This window comes from Aulonocara stuartgranti, assembly GCF_965226115.1.
Source record: "Aulonocara stuartgranti genome assembly, chromosome: 5".
Classification (NCBI taxonomy): domain Eukaryota; kingdom Metazoa; phylum Chordata; class Actinopteri; order Cichliformes; family Cichlidae; genus Aulonocara; species Aulonocara stuartgranti.
In genome coordinates, this window is record NC_138943.1 from 14,236,853 (window position 1) to 14,256,542 (window position 19,690).

Consider the following 19,690-nt stretch of genomic DNA (forward strand, 5'->3'; position numbering starts at 1 on the left):
ATGTCTGTCTGTCTGTCTGTCCTGGTAGAAAAAAAAAATTCAAATGCACAACTTCTCCGTTTCCCATACCACAAAACTATGACATCATGAGTATTACCATGAAAAGCAAACAAAGTGCCTACACATAGACCCGCCAAACCAGTTCTGACATACATGTAGTCCCCTGCAGGCAATTCAAGGGGCTGAAAAGGAGAAAACAATTACGGAATTTACAAGATGCCAGGACTTGCCAGTGTTAAAAGTGAACATGTGTAGGAGTGTGTGTTAAATGCATTGGCCCTGCTTAAAGTCAGCTGTTCCTTTTTCTTTTGTCTGCCTTTTCTCTCACACACTGGACAGCTGAGTTGAGACTGCAGAGAATGAGGGGGATGAGGCAGCTGTCAAAACACTATGCAGATGCGCGCGCATGCACAACAGAGGAATGCGTCTCATCAACGCGCAGTGTGTGAAGGCTATATCAGCTTCACATTGAACTAAGTGCCAACAGATGGTAACCTTCCTACATCCACCGCTGTGCCAAACAAGAACCAAGGTTTGATTACGGCACAAAATATAATTAATTTTTATAATTTGGATAGTAATTATAATTTCATTTATTTAGCATGACTACTCATTAAATTAACACTTTCCTTTGGGAGGTGTGACCATGCACAAAAGCATGAAAGGGTGCGTGGTCAATATAGTTAAAACAGGGGGTCTGACTTGGATGTTTAGTATGTCCATTTTCTTGATGAACAAAGTGCAAGTGAATTAAATACCATTTGTTTTAATTACACTTATGGTGACATTCCTAAAGCCCTTGAGGTGAGCTCCGAATTATTTTATATTTAGGAATTATAAGACATTTTAGAAGAAATTTAAATATAAATATAGCCCATTTTAATTGAAAAACAAACATAAAATAGCAAAAAAAAAAACAGGTGGATGATTTGATGAGGGATACACAGGAGTCTGGCACAAAGTATTGGATGTAAAGTCCATCTTAAAAGGGCAACAGCTGGTCCCTGCCTTCCCTCCTGACAACATATAGATTGGGAAACAACAGGAAAAGACATTCTTTGGAGATCTCCACAGCAGCCAAACAGAGGCTGATTGACTGCAAACAAGGCAACCTAGGGCTGTGCGATATGACCAAAATCTCATATCCCAATATAAGACATTTTTCATCCCGATAACGATATATTTCATACAATAGTGCATTTTCTGTAAATTCTGTGAAACTCGGGCAACTCGACTTGCGTGAAGTGTTTTCATCTGGGCGTCGTTTATCTGGAGTCGAGTGTTTTGACCGATGCATGAAAGTATATATTTAGAAGTTGCAATAGCTGTCATTTTCTTTGTGAGTATTTATTACATGGCGTGCTGCGGGGGAAAAGCCTGTTCTAACATTTGAGTCTAAGGTTTATTTTGAGCACCTGACCACTCTTATTTGCTTCTCATCCATAAACTCTCTTTATACACTTTCACGCGATTCTCACGTGGGTGGTAGAAGAGGTTTGTCATGTTTGAGTCTGTGGTGTTGACCGGTTTGCGGCATAATTTGCATAGTAGTTTTCTGGTCCATGTCAGACTTTTCATAACCAAACCATGTCAATGCTACAGAGGTAGCCCCTTGCTTAGGAATAAGGTCCTCGATTTCTTTTGACTGGTCCTTCTGTTTGGAGCTACCTGGTTCTGCCTCATCTTCACTGGCCATGCTGTTATTCTCTGTATGGTGACCAAACAATGAAAGAAAATATTGCCGTAAACAGTGTATTTTGCGACGCCACTAAACAAACGATAGCATGTAACATGAAACGATAGATGTTTTAATTTTGGCATCTAGTATATTTCGTTATATCACACAGCCCTAAGGCAACCCAACCCTCAGTCATGTGGCACCAAATGCAGACTGGGTGATAGACCCTTACAGATCCAGAGACAACTATTATAGCTATAAACAGTAAAAACATTTCTACAGATTCACATTTTAAAACTTTTTACAAAATCTATTTCTTCTAGATAGATTTTGCTGAGTAATGTCCTTCTTCTAGGGCTGCATTAAACAGCACGTGATTTCGGGTGCCGGCTAAGTTGGTGAGCAGGTGACCATCTGCTTCTTACATCATACATCATTAGCAGTTTCCGAGTCCAGACACCTCTTCAGTTTCCAGACTCAAACAAACACTGCGGCATCACTAACAGTTAGAAACTCTAAATTCTTTAGTCTGAAATAATAAACAAAACACAAGCTTTGTAGTGAAAATGAATATAAAATATATAAATATATAAAATAACTATGAATACCCTCCGATTATGTCATTCATATAATTGTTGCAAGTTCAGAAATACCAAGATACAGATTATACAAGGCAGAACAGACTTCTGATGTTGTACCAAACAGGTTCTGATTAACAATTCTCTCAACCTGAACTGAAACATTTTGTGCCTTCTTAAACAAACTTGAATGAGTTGGCAGGCTGTATGAAGTCTTCTTGTAAACTAAAATTATGCTTCAACATTGCTCACTGGGGGATCAATGAATTGCACTATTTTCTAGGCCATAAGCCACCTGCAAAGGTCTTACAAAAAGAAAAAAAATGAAAACCTACAGCATCCATGTTTACTAGCTTGCAATCAAGCCCCGACTTCTTGGCACACTGCAGTTTCTCTTGGCATGTTAGGGTCTACCACTGAATGACTGTAGTGTGACACTACTGGAAAAACTGAATATGCAAGTCAAGAGGAATGTATCTAAAACCTTCCACATTTTCACCACTCTACTAATCTGTATGCAAGTTTATCTTCTGTAATTCATGATGCTGTAATTTCTGTTTAAGTGACCGTTTTCCAACATCTACAAGTCAGACATGATACTAACGCTGGTATTGGTACTGGATCCATACCATCATGACAGGATCGATACTTTACTTTTTTCCTCTAAGTACAGCATGTAGCCCACTGAATTGTGTTAAATAAATTATTTTTTAGGAAATGAAAAAATATACCTTAAACATGCACCAAAAAAAGATCTGAACGTTTTGAGTTGACTGTATATTTTATTTAAATCCATTAGCACATTTAAGGAACAGAAGATGACCCAAAGTGCTTTATAAACAGGCACATTTACATTCCAGGTCTCAAAGAACCCCAACTTCAAAATACAGAAGCTGAAAGTTGTGTTTTGTTGTGTTAACTTATTAATGTGGAAATTGTAAATCGTAGTGATTTAGTGGTCGATTATGATTCACCCTATAAATCATTACACACTGCCCTCCCCTACATATGCTGCCTTTATAAGTTAAAAGTATTGGTATTGGCAATACTGGCTCTGTATTTTTTTTGGGTATTGGATCAATACCAAAATCTGCAGTATTGCACACCAATACTAAACACAGCAACATAACCCTCCCACCAACAAGCATGTGGGAGGTGGAACACTAGTTACAACACTATTGGTAAGCATATTTGAATAATGTTTATATGGAATTAATTTGTACAAGTAATTCCTTCTAGTAGCCTATCACACTTTATTTTATTTTTTTTAATTTAGACTGACAAAAAGTCCTGTAATCTGCTGCCAATTTAGAGAAAACACAAAAGTTTATTTATTCTGACTCATTCTTTTTTGAACAGATTTTGGAATTTCCAACAGACAAACGTCATTGATTGGTTATGGTGGCAATGACAGTTCTTACAAAGAAAATCAGTTTAAATAAACTAAAAATAAATAAATAAATAATAGGACTTTCGTATAGCGAAGATCAGAACTAGCCAAGAAAATTGTGTGATGTTTTAAAAAGTTATTCAATTTCCCATTCTCTGAACCAAAGAAAAGCAAAAAACAACATTTGGGAAATTCCAACCATTAATCCAATCTTAATGGATTCAGAGTTGCTGAGGTCTGGAGCCTATGCCAGCTGGGTGAGTATATGAAAAACCGTAAACCTTATATGTTGGAGATTTTGATCGATTCAGAACGCAAAAATGTTCGTTCATTTTTTATTTATTTTTTTTGCTACTTGGATTCAAGTAGCAGGAACTACAGTTTATCTGTGACCTATGAAGGAAACATGTGATGAGGCGGTTTACAAATTTTGTCTACAGATTGTATCCTAAAGGCTGTTAATCAATTCACTGTCAACCCTCTCACTTATACACACACACACACACATTTTCTTTAGCACTCCCTGATTCAATATTTCCAATAATAACCAGAACTACAAGAAATCATTTCAAAATCTTGGCTGAGACTAAACAGAGAATCCCACATTAAAATGTGTCATGGTCTTAACCATGACACAGAGCCTTTTACAGCCTTAGTTACAGACAAATTTGCATTTCTTCTATACATTTTCAACAAAATTATTAGACTTCTCAGATGACCTGAGATGTTACCTGAGGACATGCAAACCGAAAAGCACCCACAGGCTACAGTAGGATTTGAATTAGTGACTGCTTTTTGTTCAAGTTTTTGTTGAGTATGTCCAGCAGACTAATCACAGCCCTTAAAAATGTTTAATTAACTGTTCATTATTTATTAACATCAACAGCATAATCTTCATTAGTTGAAGTAAACAAAAATAGCATTAGATTAAACCTGATATGTAAAAAGCTTTTTCTGGTGAACTAGAGCACTTTATGGCATTTGCCTGATAGAACGCAATCGAAGGTTCTTTAACACACAAAATTAGCCATGTTGTCACTTAGCCCGACTTATGGTGAGGAGGTATACCCTGGACAGTTTGCCACTCAATCACTGGGCCATCAAAGAAAGGCAGATAGAACGAGCAATGTACTGACAATTAGCTAGGGGCTTGTCCTGCCACATACCATCCTTTAGTAGCACAATGGTTAATGGTTTTTACTTGATATTCTATCCCACCCACATACTGTCCACGGAGAGTTAACAGCGCTAATTAGCTCCCTCATGATGTTACTATTTATAATAAAAAGAGAAACAGTGAAAGATCACATTGTGAGGAGAAAGAAAGGGAGAAAACATTTATCTTGATTTGCTGTGAGTCACATAAAAACACAGAGCAAGATGATAACAACTGGGCCACAGACAGTAACGTGTCAACTGTGTGTGTGTGTGTGTGTGTGTGTGTGTGTGTGTGTGTGTGTGGTTACCTCTGGTTCCGGTCGCCATGTCTGCCACCTTCTGAAAAGCATCCAGGAAGGCTCCGGTCACCACGATGGTCGTTCTGAAACAAACAACACGTGTTACCTGTCGTGCTTAATGTACACATAATATCATTCCATCATGCTATCATTTGTTCAGGTTTAGAAAGCAAAAGACGCCACTGCATTAACTCCTCCAAGAAAAGCCCAACACACAGTGTCATGGCAACATGCGTAGGTAGACGATCAACTGGTTGAAAGCACAAGCATGACATTGTAAAGAACCAACAACTCTTTAGATGGATTAAGTTAAATACCACACAAAAACCTCCTTTTTAGATTTTTACTAGCTTTAGTAAATACGCTCTATCGCACTGATGAGGTGTCTTGCAGAGCTTATTTGTGCTTCGGGTCTCAATCAAGTTTCAAAGAGACACAGGCTCACAATTTAATGGGCATTGCGTCCACACTTCCGTTGGATGGTAACGTTTAAAACGAAAAAAGTCTCTCACTCTCTGATGAACATTTGCATGAGGCTGGAACTGTGGTCACGCTCAGACTCACTGAGGACCACGAAGCCGCCAACGCAAACAAATTAGATGTGACGAGAAGGACAAAATCTTAAATGAGTTCACACTTGAGCAGTGTTTATCAGAAGTTCCCATTTCAGAGGGTGCACACTGGTATCAGGCATGGCTTATTTGATACAGAATCATAAACAAAGTGACTACAGCATACAGTATGTACCTTTGGGGTTTGGACAAACTGTTAAAATCTGCAACAGTGGGAATAAATAGGTCAGGTAATCAGACACATAAGTGCCACCATAAGAACTTTTTCTAAATCTGAAAGACACACACACACACACACACACACACACACAGACACAAAATCAGAAGATGCATCCCGAACAAGCCTCTGCACTACTCGAGGAAAAAAAAACCAACCCCCCCCCCCCACTTTTATTATGAAAGTCAGTCTGGTGAAGATAAATGAGTCCAATCACCTGCAAAGGCCAGTGTTAGGAGTGCAACTGGAGACCTTGAGAGGCGCACATCAGCTACATCAATGGATCTTTTGTCTGTGTATGTGTGTCAATTACCAGTCAGGTCTATGCTTCTATAGCTGCGCAAGTGCATGTATGCACACACACGCACACACAGTCATTATCTCTGAAAGCCAAACTAAGAAGATCATATGACACTCCTGTCTCTAGTTTGTGCATCTGACCTCAGTGGAAATTCTCTTTCATATTAAGACCAAAGAGTTCTTTCTCTCTCTCTCTCTCTCTCACACACACACACACACACACACACACACACACACTTAACAATGCAGTTCACAAACAGGATAGGCTGAAGACAACAATCCAATTTACAACAACTTTTTAGAAAATATGGAAGAATAAAAGTGTAAACATTAAAAAATAAATAGTCAAATGACTCAACAAATTAATGAACCAATTACAATAATAATAATAATAATGATAATAATAACAGCAACAACAACAACAATAGTAAATGCTATACAAGCACTGCTCAGTGGTTATTTGATAAGCTGGAAATATAAAGCTCACATCTAAGTCCTCATGTTTTTAAATCAGATATTGGGTTTGTATCTGTGACATTATGTTTTTTCCTATACAAACTGAGACAGACTAATTTTGTTATTTAAAGATTGCATTAAACACTCTGCAGGTTAGTGCAGGATACAGGTTAGTTTGCTGTACTGTGATGGATTTAAAGTAAACAACAGTGTATTGGACTGGTGCACAGTGGCTGTGGTTTCATGGTCAGAGTTAGGTTACATCAAGTGTAGCAGAGATTGGTTTAATTTTAGTTGATGATGCTTAGATCCACTTAATGAATTCCATCTTCATACCAACTTTATACCATCTTGAAAAAAGACAGCATGAACTGGAGTCGTGTTTTCTTAACTGTCTGTGCTCAAGTGCCTTTAAATATATTTTATTATACCACACTGTTTAAATCGTATTTACCAATTTGCTGTGCCCATATGATTTTGCATGTTGTCCTATCAATGCACCAGCAGTAGACTTATAAAGGTAGGAATAAATCTGGTGCATTAACCAGAGAACATGTTAATTGGTGCACACTGTCCATAATTATATATAATAACTGAACAGAAGTAACTAACAATAATTTAATTTAATAACTTTCCAAAAACACCTAATAACAGTCCCAGCATTGACAATGTGTTGTAGCACATAGACACACAGTCAGACTACAAGAAACATATAATATAATTAAACACACTCTTGAAGCTCTGTATGTGCAAATATGTATTTGATCTTCTCCATCTAAATCCCTCACTGAATGAACACTCTGGTGGTGCTGCAGAAAAACACAGAGTCCCAAATACTTTAGCAAGACTGAAAACCCCACTGGAGCCTAAGAGAGGCTTCAGCTTGTCTTTTCAGCTTGTAACTGCTGCTTTAAAGTTAAACTACAGATCTACAGACCAGAGTCTGACTGTTTTGTTTGTTTGTTTTTTTTAGCTGAAATCTCTAATTAATCTCTAACTGCAGAAACATATTTTTTGCTATTAAAAATGGTGCAGCAATGAGCCATCACTGATAAAAGATGTCAAGTGAAACGGACTTGTTATATTTATTATAACTGTAAACTCATTTGAATCTTTCATTTTTAAAGAAGTGTTATGTCATCATGTCTGTTATCAGCAAAATTTCTCTGCTAGTCAAGCTTAACAGTTCATGCATGAAAAGAGACAGGAAAAATGGAGTTAACTGTTTCATCACCCTCGATGATCAGCCTGAAAGTTAAACTTTATTTTGTCAATTCTGTACTACAAGGAAATACGTTTATGCGAATTCCAGTGAATATTTATATTTACACATATATCCTAAATGTGTGCCCAGTATGCAGAAGAGTCCAACTCTTCTGCATGCCTCAAGCTATTTGTTGTCAAAACTTCCTCCTTTTGACTACGATTACAGCATTTTACCAGCTCAACTGCATCAGACAATGTTCCATTTTGAGGCCTTTGGACCTCTTGCAAATCATGACATGCCTGTATTTTGTGTTTTCATAATTCAAGCTATGAAATACTACCTGGTGAAGTTTTAGTGTTAATGAGGCTAGAAGGTATCAAGAAAAAGTGAATTAATAAACAAACAAACAAACAAACAAACAAACAAACAAACAAACAAACAATCTTTATTGGTGGCTGTATGAATAAATATAACTGTGAAGTTAATGTGTGAAATAAAGCTTTGTGTGTGCAAATTATCCACAGCTGATCTTTTAAGTAGCATTAAACATTAGAGCAAAGTGGATGCCCTTTATTTATGCCTGTATCTGTAGCTTTGTGTGTGCATAGCTGGCTGACTGGCAGGGCTAATGGACTGTGAGTGGCTACAGCAAGCAGAGCGATGCTTATCAAAGTAAACTGGCCTACTGGGAAATTCAGCAATTATACTGTCATTAAACCAAGCCAGCTACTGGACAGAATTAGCCTGGGTCAGAACATGTGCAGCTTTCATGTAAAACGACAGAATACAACAATGACCAGTAGGGCTGTTTGATATAACGATATATATCGGATGACGATATAAAAACGTCTATAGTTTCATTTTACGCTATCGTTTGTTTCGTGGTGTCGCAAAATAAACTGTTTACGGCAATATTTTTTCACCCTTTTGATCATGGTTTTGATGGTCACTGTGGTGGCTATATTAATTTCTTAAAGTTCTCTCTTTCTCTTATATTTAATATAACCACACTACAGACAGACAAGCGCCTGTTTTTATGCGTTGTGGTTAGCAACAACAACGGTAACAGCATCGCGTGTCCGCTTGTTTATGTTCCACATAAACCTTTCACAATAAAGCTCAAGATCCTTTTGAGACTTCAAAATAAACTGAATCACATGAAAGAGCAGATTATTTACGGATGAGAAGTAAAAAAAAAAAAAAAAAAGAGCCGCCGGGTGCTAAAAATAAACCTTAGACTCAAACGTTAGAACAGGCTTTTCTCCGCAGCACGCCGTGTAATAAATACTCAAAGAAAACGGCGGCCGTTACAACTTATGTCTAAAAATGTATAGTTTCATGCATCGGTTAAAACATCGGTCTCCAACCTTTTTTGCGCCACGGACCGGTTTATGGCCGACAATATTTTCACGGACTGGCCTTTAATGTGTGGAAATTACGGAGGCTATCACTTATCACCTGACCAAAGATATGGCTCCCATCAACACTGTGCAAAACGAGGGATTTAGGAAAATGATCAACACCCTAGACAAACGCTACACAGTGCTGTCCCGCAACTATTTTTCTATTGTTGCACTACCTGCTCTAAACACGCAGTGTCGAGCAACGGTGGAGACGGAATTTCAAGCAGTACAACATTTTGCGGCAACAACAAAACGTGAGACATTTGTTGTTTTTATGTTTATTTTATGTTCAGTCTCAACTGTTACGAAGTTGATGAGCAGTTAATAAGTGCAATAAATATTTATACTGGAAAAGAAAATCGTGAGAGAATCGTGATCTCAATTCTAAGCCAAAAAAATCGTGATTCTCATTTTATGCAAAATCGTGCAGCCCTACCTTACACTCTAAAAATCTCTTAGTCTCTTAATCTCTAAAAGCCCAAATCTCTTAGTGTTTCATCTGCGACCTAAAACTGATGTCACAACGACACAAGACAGGATGCGGTTGATTTGTCATCGTGGGCAAATATTTTCTATGGAAAAACGAACTGAAAAAACATGACTAAGTATTTGGCAACATGCCATCCAATTATAGTTCAGGGAAACTGACAATGTTCTGCTGAGTTGCAGGATGATCAACAAGATTTTCTGACTGATAAAAGATATCAAACAGTCACATTCCTATTTTAAATAGGGATGGTCATGACCTTCATATATTTAAACTATGAAGTTATTAAAAAAAAATTCTGGTTCATTTAGCAATTTTTTCCCTTTTAAGATAAATAATTTCCCTTACTAATAGGGGTGGGCAGTAGAAACTGTATACGGTAGAAACGATATGAATTTGGCCAACGGTAGAGATTTTGACTATACCGCTCTACCGTGAAAGTGCATGTTGATAGTGTCATCAAGCTGCGCCTGCTTTGGTCGAAAGCATCGCAGCAGCTGCAAGCAGTATCATCTGCAAATTATGCTGGGCGACAGTAATAGTGAAGAGAGGAAGCACGTTTTGGAATTTGAAGAAAGCCAAAAACTGCGCTTGAATGTTGAATTCTCTCGCAGCTGCTCTATTCCCATGTTGTTGCAGTATATTAATAACTAACCTCGTATTGTGGATGGATTATCTCAGTTGTTGTCCTGACTGAAGTTTGGTTCGTTTACAGCATCCTGCCATGCGATTGCATTTGACCCTCACATTAACTTTTATCGAGTGGAAAGAAGTTAGCGTTCATCCTCTAGCTTCACTGTTTATGTTATGCTAACATAGCTGTGTCACTAGCAATCACGTAGCACATCATTATATATTATATACTGAGGCTCCTGACTACGGAAGCCGTAATGCTCCGGCAATCCATCAAGTGGTGTGGCTTCGTAGTTCACCAAAGTGGTACTAAAACATTTTTGATAGATTTTTGAGGGCCGTGTCACACATAAAATCGGTTCAAGGTCAGTAAGCACAACCAGAATTCATACATAAGGCACACCGGATTATAAGGCGCACTTTCGATTCCACCTTTATGGTGCAGAAAATACGGAAGAAAAAATATATTGCGATATATATCATTACTGCAAATGCTTCAAATTATACCGCGATATGGATTTTAGGCCATATCGCCCAGCCCTACTTACCAACACCAAAAACAGTTTGCAAGTCACTATTAACTCATTCACTGCCAGCCATTGGCAGTGAATGAGTTAAACCCATTGACTCATTCACTGCAACTGACGGCTAGAGACGTCAATGGCAGTGAATGAGTTAAACAACAAAAATATAACACTCGGTAGTGAGAGAATAAATAGAGGAGAAACATGCAAAACTGTTAAAACTAACATGTCACTGTGACACACTTATGACATGTTCAACAGCTTGTCTTTGATGATTTGATGAGTGGTTGAAAACAGTATCGTTGCGTGAAACGGCAATATCTGGTTTTATACAATAGGTTATGACCAAAAATTTGTGATACAGTTAGGAGACCTCATCTATGGGCTCAAAATGTGGTCATAAATATTTTGTACTTGTAAATCGGTTTTGTACTTGTAAAAAAGATTTGTATGTGTAAAAACAAATTTGTGTGTGCATAAAAAAGATTTGTATGTGTAAAAAAAATTTGTGCGTGCGTAAAAAAGATTTGTGTGTGGACTTAGCCCAAAAAAAACCCTGCAAGTTACAAGTACGAATTTTGACCCTATTTTTCTTCCTTTAAGCTGATTGGTCAATGTCATGTCAATCACAAATTAAACAATCCAATCAGAGAACAGATGGGTTTGGCTGTCGGAGGGGCACTTTTTTGAACTGCAGGTCCTTGAAGGGTAATCTCTATATAAATATCCGATAGCAGCTAGGTCCCCTTACTTTCAGCAGCTGTTGAAAGGATAAAGTTGTGGTATGTCAGTGGTTAGAAATACCATTATTACTTTAGGATTAGTTTAACACAACGTCAGGGCTGACCCGGGACCATTGCTGTGAGTCACAGTGCGCAGCATAAAAGTCCTTTCACATCGGACGCAGGATGTGCTGCTAATGCTAACTGCTAACTAAAAGCAAAGGATCCAGAATTTGTTGCTGGCTGCTGGGCTCTGTGGGTTTTTGCAGCAGCTCTACCTGTACTAGATGCACCTGCTCCTTGTCGTTTTTATCTCTGACTTCATGTGAACTACAAGAGTTTGTGGGGTTTTTTTGCTAGTTCTTCAAATGTTCAATAAAAACATCTATGCTAATTCATAACGAAGAAAGCTTTGTAATGAAGACTGTCATTTCCAAAACACTGCCCCCCCCCCCCTGCGTCCGCAGCGCTGGTGAAAAGGCTGTGGAAGTCCCTGTATTAAACACGTAGTCCTGTGACACAAAAATCACCAAACTCGGACGACCACAGACTGTTTTACTTCGTGGTGATGAAGTAAAATGCTGGGTTGGCATGTAAAAGGGCATTTATTCCCTTCAAAGACCTGCAGTTCAAAAAAAGCGCCCCTCCGACAGCCAAACCCATCTGTTCTCTGATTGGATTGTTACATTTGTGATTGACATGACATTCACCAATCAGATGAAAGGAAGAAAAATAGGGTCAAAATTCGTAGTTGTAACTTGCAGGGGTTTTTTTTGGCTAAGTCCACACACAAATCTATTTTACGCACACAAATTTTTTTTACAAGTACAAAACTGATTTACAAGTACAAAATATTTATGACCACATTTTGAGCCCATACTCATCTACAGGTTAATCTGCTCTACAGGTGAAAATGTTTCATGTTAATAATGAGCTGCTGATTTAAAAACACACACAAAAAAGGGGTTAAAATGTGCCTCTTACCTGAGCTGTGACTGCAGTTTATTTCCTTTGGATACAAAGTCCTCCCATGTAGGATAACTGGCCTGCGGGGGGGAAATGAGAAGACAAATGAGGGCATTAAACCTCTGTAACACAAGTCAGGATGCAACAAGATTCCTTAAGTCTAAAAGAGATGTTAACAATATTTCTTTCACAGCCATAATCCTGAAGGAGTTGTAGCCTTAACGAAGGGAGAAAGGGGCATTATTTAGGTATTAGTATTAAACTTGCCAGACATTTGTCTGCACAGGACTGGAATGTGTAGAAAACAAATCACACAAAACTGAACAGAGACGCGTAAAGCTGAAACATTTGACCTATTTGAATCCAACAGGAGCATTCAACATCAACACTCTGTGAAACAAAAACTGAAAAATTACAGTCCTAAGGGGAGTTCATATTCCAACAAACTATGTTAAGAGAAAGAAAGGTGCTACAGAAAATATGTTGTCAGTGCTTTAGCAGAGCATTACAGCTGCAGTATTAAATCCAGTGAGGATTAATGGACTCCACTTAAATGAATTTGGGATTTAATCAAAATGAAAATCAGGATGACAGAAAGAGAACAGAGGTCTGAAATGTACAAATGCGGGGGGGGGGGGGGGGGGCAGCATGAAGGTATTAAAGAAAGTAAAACATTTAGGTCAAATGAGATGGAAAATCTAAAAATAAATACTGAATATAAGTGAAAGGTTTGACAAAAACCTTGTTTTCTATTTTGCTGGATAGTTTATTGCCAGTTTTCAGTTAACTAATGACAGATTTAAGCAATAAATGCAGCTCTTAACTGAATCCTAGGGGATCTAACATTCACATATATTTAGAGTTCTCCAGATTTTCTCTAACATAACAAAAAAAAAACAAAGCAATTATCAGCTGTTCGGCATGTTACTTTTTGCTTCTAGATGCGTGTTATGACAGGGGATGGGGATTCTGAGCCTGACAACTAATGAGCAGAAACACCCGAGTGGCGCTAAACATGAGCAAACTAATGTTCTTATGCAGATGTCGCTGATTTGCCATGAAACTGCAGTTCACACTCTGAATCCATCATAATGTTCATGATGTCAGTTTTAACCTGCACTCAAAAAAAACAAACACTGAAAACATGAGAAATTCAACTGATTAATCAATTAGTTGCCTAATCCCTAAAGCTTTAAATCTCCTTACCAATTTAACACACCCTAAGGGCTCAACAAAAACAAAAGATGGCATGAACACCAGGGATCTCAATGCAACACCTACTTCACATGACGTCATCAGTGCACTAACTGCTAGCTGGAAAGCCAACATATTAAAATACCAAAGTTAGAAAAATGTTAGTAGTTTGGAGACTTGTCATGGCTACTTTTTTTGTTTTGTACAAACCCCTGGAAAAAAATCTTGGGAGCACCAAATGTGCTTACTTGCAACAAATAAACACATCCCACATAACAGGCAAAACTAGTTTTTTTGTGAAACATACTTCAAGCAAATCAAATTAGCTTAATTAATTGCATCTTTAAACATATATATCATAATCAGTTCTTTGGTCAACAGCCTGAACTGCTCGAGAAACTGACTTCTTTTTTGAAAGGAGTTGTATAATGCATTCCAGCTCTCTTTTTGAGGCCATGCTTACTTTCGATCAGCCAGGTCCAACTGCTTGTCAAGGTTTGCAAACGTGCTCTGGTAACTGATTTACATATTCAGATTTATTCGAGTATTTGTTTTAGAAATGTGTTCATTTTCCCTCTACTCTGTCTGGAAAAAAATGTAAAACTAAAAATTTAACTGAATTTGCTTCAGGGATCTTTTACAAAGCCAGAATATTCAGCTATTAAAACAGTTGTGTGTCATATCTGTGATTTATTTACAATTTAACTTTTTGTATAATTTCTTAAAATTTTTAGTTTAATTTTTTTTGCAGTTTGTATATTTGTTTGTGACTTAAATAACAAACTGTTAAAGTGTGGCAAACAAAAAAAAAATCTCCCTGTCGACTTCATTCTCTCTGTGTCATTGTCAGTACTTTTAGTTTAAGAAGAAGAAGAAGAAAGTGTACTTTATTGGTCCCCGTGGGGAAAATCCCTCTCTGCATTTAACCCATTCACTCAGTGAAGCAGTGGGCAGCCACTGGGCGCCCGGGGAGCAGTGTGTAGGGACGGTACCTTGCTCAGGGGTACCTCAGGGTAGCTGTTCAGGGGAATCGAACCCCCGACCTTCCGATCATGGGGCCACCACTCTACCTACTGAGCTATCCCTGCCCTGTTTAACACTTATTAGGAAACTTTTATTGCATTTGCACTACCATAACATGTTGCAGTCAACTCCACTCACATCATTTCAGTTCAACCTTTTATATTTAACTTCCAAAGTTGGGAAAGTGATGTTTAAGTCTAACTTGATGTTGATTAAGACACAAGAATAATTGCTCAGGCACTTCTTCAAAGTGAGTAAAACAGCTTTTAAATTTAACACTAGTATCACAGCAGGTCTCTGTAACAAAAAAGAAAAATAAAGAGACCATTGTTTTGGAGCTGGAAAAAAGATTAATTATTAACATATCTTGTTGGCATTTACCGTTGAGGGGTCAAAGCTACTTCTTTATCTACATTTTGTAAAAGCGGCTGAATGATTATGTAATGTAACGCTGGTTCATGTAGGCTCTGACCTTGGGTTATATCTGAAGGAACAGCTGCTGGTGCAGTGTCCTGGTTATTGAATTAAAACACAGGAAAGCCCTGCTCGAACAGAGGTCCGATTCCACTTTCTCTCTCTTTATTTTCATGAACCCAGTCACCCTGTCTGTCCTCTGTCTCTGCTGGTCCACCAAGGAGAGGATAATACCGATTTAACCCCTAACACAACAACATTAGCCTCTTAGCTCTACACTGCTAAAGCCGTTAGCCAGCCCCCGCTTTACAGCTAGCCAAGTATGCACGCAGCATGGGGCTGACAGGTTTACTAGCTGCAGGGATTTAGCTGTGCATGATGAAATACTGCAGGTGGTGGGCAGAATGTCTCTGGTGAACATCTAACAGCGAGCCTGTGATGAATAGAAAATTACGAAAATTAAGAGAAAAGGAAAGACTACACTCCAAATCCATTTCTGACTTGTGGGTGGAGGAGTGATAGGATGAACTTGGAGTAAATTTGTACTGGGGTTTAAGAAAAAGCTTATATAACTTAGGATAATTAAAGTTGACTTAATTTGAAAACTTATATATACTAACATATATATTAGAGCTGGGCGATAGAACGATAACGATATGTATCGCGATATAACTTTTACTCGATAGAGAAATTAAGCTATCGCGATAGACCTCGCCGCTCTTGTCCTCTTAAAATAAAAATAAAAAAATTAAAAAAAAAGGTCAGCCAATCCAAACTAAGTAGCGCAGAGCCGAACCAATCACAGCCGCAGCGTCACGTCGCGTGACTTGTTACGTACAGCACAAGTGCCAAGCCGCACGTGTGTTTGTTTGGGAAGCAGCCAGCGGGTAATGGAGGAAATGAGTGTGCCGACTAGAAAAATCAACCGAGCGTGACCGAAGAGAAAACCGATGATGGTTCCAATGCCGGAGAGATTGTCGAACGGAAGAGCCATAAAAGTTCCGTAGTGTGAAGGTATTTCGGCTATTTCAAGTCTGACAAAAAACAGAGTAGCGTGCACTGTAAATTGTGCCGAAAGCAAGTCTGGAAATACAATAAACTGGTGCATGTGTCACGCTGTGCGCCACGTTATTGTTTCGGTGAAATGAATTTCTACAATACTGTTAATTCTACTCTCTGCAGTGTTTAAATGCTTACATATACACACAGTTACTGTCCGTCCACACATACGACTCGGTTCTGCTTCTATGCCGCAGCTTTGTTTACTTTTTCCCACCGAGGCTTCTAGACTTCTGATTGGCCAACATTTCTGCACGGTTAGGAATCTAGCGCCACCTGCTGCTTTGGCATGTTCATAGCAGCGTTTTCCTTCATTTCTGCCTTTATGTGTGGACGGGATTATTTTTTAAAACGAAAACGGAAAATCTCCGTTTTCAAAAATACCCGTGTACGTGTGGACGTAGCCTCAGTCTCTGACTGGAAGCGCTAATTCGTCATTCGGCTTTTGTCAGACTAAAGTAACTGTTAAAACTGTTTGAAAAGCTCAGCTATACAACAAGGAGAGATTGAGAATTTCCTTTTAGTTCTCAGTTTATTTGATATTGACAAAAGTTAGTCAGTTTTGTCTGTTATTCTGTAAAACAAACTAAGATTTATTTTTAGAATTAATATTTTGTTTCTAAGTGGAATTGACAATTTAGTAGTCTGTTTCGTTTGTTCTATTTTGAAACTTAAACGCTTTAGCGGCTGCCTTTTGTGTAGTTTGCAATATTTGCCTTTATTTATCTGAAAAAGTCTCATGTTCCTTAAGTACATCTACCCTGTTGAACTTATTATGGGAAATAAATATTTAAATAAAAACAAGCTGCTGATTATTTCACATTTTACTTGTGAGCAACGGCACATTTAAATCTTACAAATATAGTTATTTGGCTTATATCGTGATAGATATCGTTATCGCCTGAAATGAAAAAAACATATCATGATATGAAAAAAATCTCATATCGCCCAGCTCTAATAAATAAATATATATATATATATATATATATATATATATATATATATATATATATATATATATATATATATATATAAAAACACCCAGCACGCCCCTGCGGGCGGTTTATCCTTCAAGCTCGGGTCCTCTACCAGAGGCCTGGGAGCTTGAGGGTCCTGCGCAGTATCTTAGCTGTTCCCAGGACTGCGCTCTTCTGGACAGAGATCTCCGATGTTTTTCCCGGGATCTGCTGGAGCCACTCGCCTAGCTTGGGAGTCACCGCACCTAGTGCTCCGATTACCACGGGGACCACCGTTACCTTCACCCTCCACATCCTCTCGAGCTCTTCTCTGAGCCCTTGGTATTTCTCCAGCTTCTCGTGTTCCTTCTTCCTGATATTGCTGTCATTCGGAACCGCTACATCGATCACTACGGCCGTCTTCTTCTGTTTGTCTACCACCACTATGTCCGGTTGGTTAGCCACCACCATTTTGTCCGTCTGTATCTGGAAGTCCCACAGGATCTTAGCTCGGTCATTCTCCACCACCCTTGGGGGCATCTCCCATTTTGACCTCGGGACTTCTAGGTTATACTCGGCACAGATGTTCCTGTACACTATGCCGGCCACTTGGTTATGGCGTTCCATGTATGCCTTGCCTGCTAGCATCTTGCACCCTGCTGTTATGTGCTGGATAGTCTCTGGGGCATCTTTACACAGCCTGCACCTGGGGTCTTGCCTGGTGTGATAGACCCCAGCCTCTATGGATCTTGTACTCAGAGCTTGTTCTTGTGCTGCCATGATTAGTGCCTCTGTGCTGTCTTTCAGTCCAGCTTTGTCCAGCCACTGGTAGGATTTCTGGATATCAGCCACCTCCTCTATCTGCCGGTGGTACATACCGTGCAGGGGCCTGTCCTTCCATGATGGTTCCTCGTCTCCCTCCTCTTTCTTGGGTTTCTGCTGCCTGAGGTATTCACTGAGCACTCGGTCAGTTGGGGCCATCTTCCCAATGTATTCTTGGATGTTCCTTGTCTCATCCTGGACTGTGGTGCTGACACTCACCAGTCCCCGGCCCCCTTCCTTCCGCTTAGCGTACAGCCTCAGGGTGCTGGACTTGGGGTGAAACCCTCCATGCATGGTCAGGAGCTTTCTTGTCTTTATGTCAGTGGCTTCTATCTCCTCCTTTGGCCAGCTTATTACCCCAGCAGGGTACCTGATCACGGGCAGGGCGTATGTGTTGATGGCCCGGATCTTGTTCTTACCATTCAGCTGACTCCTCAGGACTTGCCTGACCCTCTGCAGGTACTTGGTGGTTGCAGCCTTTCTAGCGGCCTCTTCATGGTTCCCATTTGCCTGCGGGATCCCCAGGTACTTGTAACTGTCCTCTATGTCTGCAATGTTGCCTTCTGGTAGTTCAATCCCCTCAGTTCTGACTACCTTGGCCACAATCTGACTTGACATAAAGAACCCCCTCCCCCCACCTCCAAACAATCTAGGAGCTTCTTTTAAATTCATTTAAATTCATTTTATATATATATATATATATATATATATATATATATATAAATAAGCGAGTACGTTTTTAAATTAAGTCAACTTTAATTATCCTATCTCTATCAGCATTGGCATTAACACAGTACAGAGTTGATCTGTGGAGAAACAACTTGATATATTTATTTATATTAAAGTATAACAGCAGTAACCAGTTGGTTTAACAATGTTTTAATGCAGCTTTGATTAACCAGGGCTGTAGCACTGATGGGCAACCACACCCTTCCCTCTTTCAGTGATGGGAGGTTGGAAATGAACAAGGTACAAAGCAAGCAGATGGCAGCTGAGCAAAGCAGCACTGTTTCTGGAATACCTTAATGTCAAAAACAAGCAGTCGTATGTCGCCTTTGTCAAAGTAAAACGATATAACCACTTGACTGAAGTGCTGCCTAACCGTTTTCTCCATAGGCGTGGCATTGTGTGACACTCATTTCAGAGACATTTAAAACATTTTAAAACACTACAATTTTGTTATCAAATTGTTTTAAATTTAATGAAAGTTTTTTTAAGCAACAATATATATGGCCAATGTTTAAACATGTCCATTTGATTGTGCTCAGTTCTAAATGTTTTCTGAGGCTTTTCTGCTTTTATATTTTCCAAGTTTAATCAACTAATAAATTGATCATCAAGAACATCCCTAATATTTACCATAAGCTCTCCAGAAAAATGGCTCCAACTACCCTGTTGATTCCAGAGTAGTGCTGTGTCTCTCATTTTGGATATTTGTTTGAGGACATTTTCTCCAAATGGACCTCCTTAAATTTTAACTGAAGACCTATGCTCTACATTATTCAGATTTATTCCCAGTGACGATTCCCTCCACTGACTAGACAGAGTACAACAACACTGACTTGTAATAAGGCAGTAGTCCATTGCATGCTCTGGAGATACTCTGCAAATTTAGGACCAGCCTGGTCAGGC

General features: G+C 38.8%; 1 protein-coding gene across 4 annotated transcripts in view; it reads right to left on the reverse strand.

The window, feature by feature from the left end:
• The window catches only part of mtss1 (MTSS I-BAR domain containing 1), a 79,757-nt gene that overhangs the window by 41,803 nt on the left and 18,264 nt on the right, over nucleotides 1–19,690 (reverse strand). For all 4 annotated transcript variants that reach the window (XM_082533919.1, XM_082533918.1, XM_082533917.1 and 1 more), the window contains 2 exons: nucleotides 12,609–12,670; nucleotides 5,113–5,186 (listed from right to left, as the gene is read on the reverse strand). In XM_082533919.1, the coding sequence (XP_082390045.1) occupies nucleotides 5,113–5,186; nucleotides 12,609–12,670 (136 nt within the window). The remainder of the gene's footprint in view (nucleotides 1–5,112; nucleotides 5,187–12,608; nucleotides 12,671–19,690) is intronic.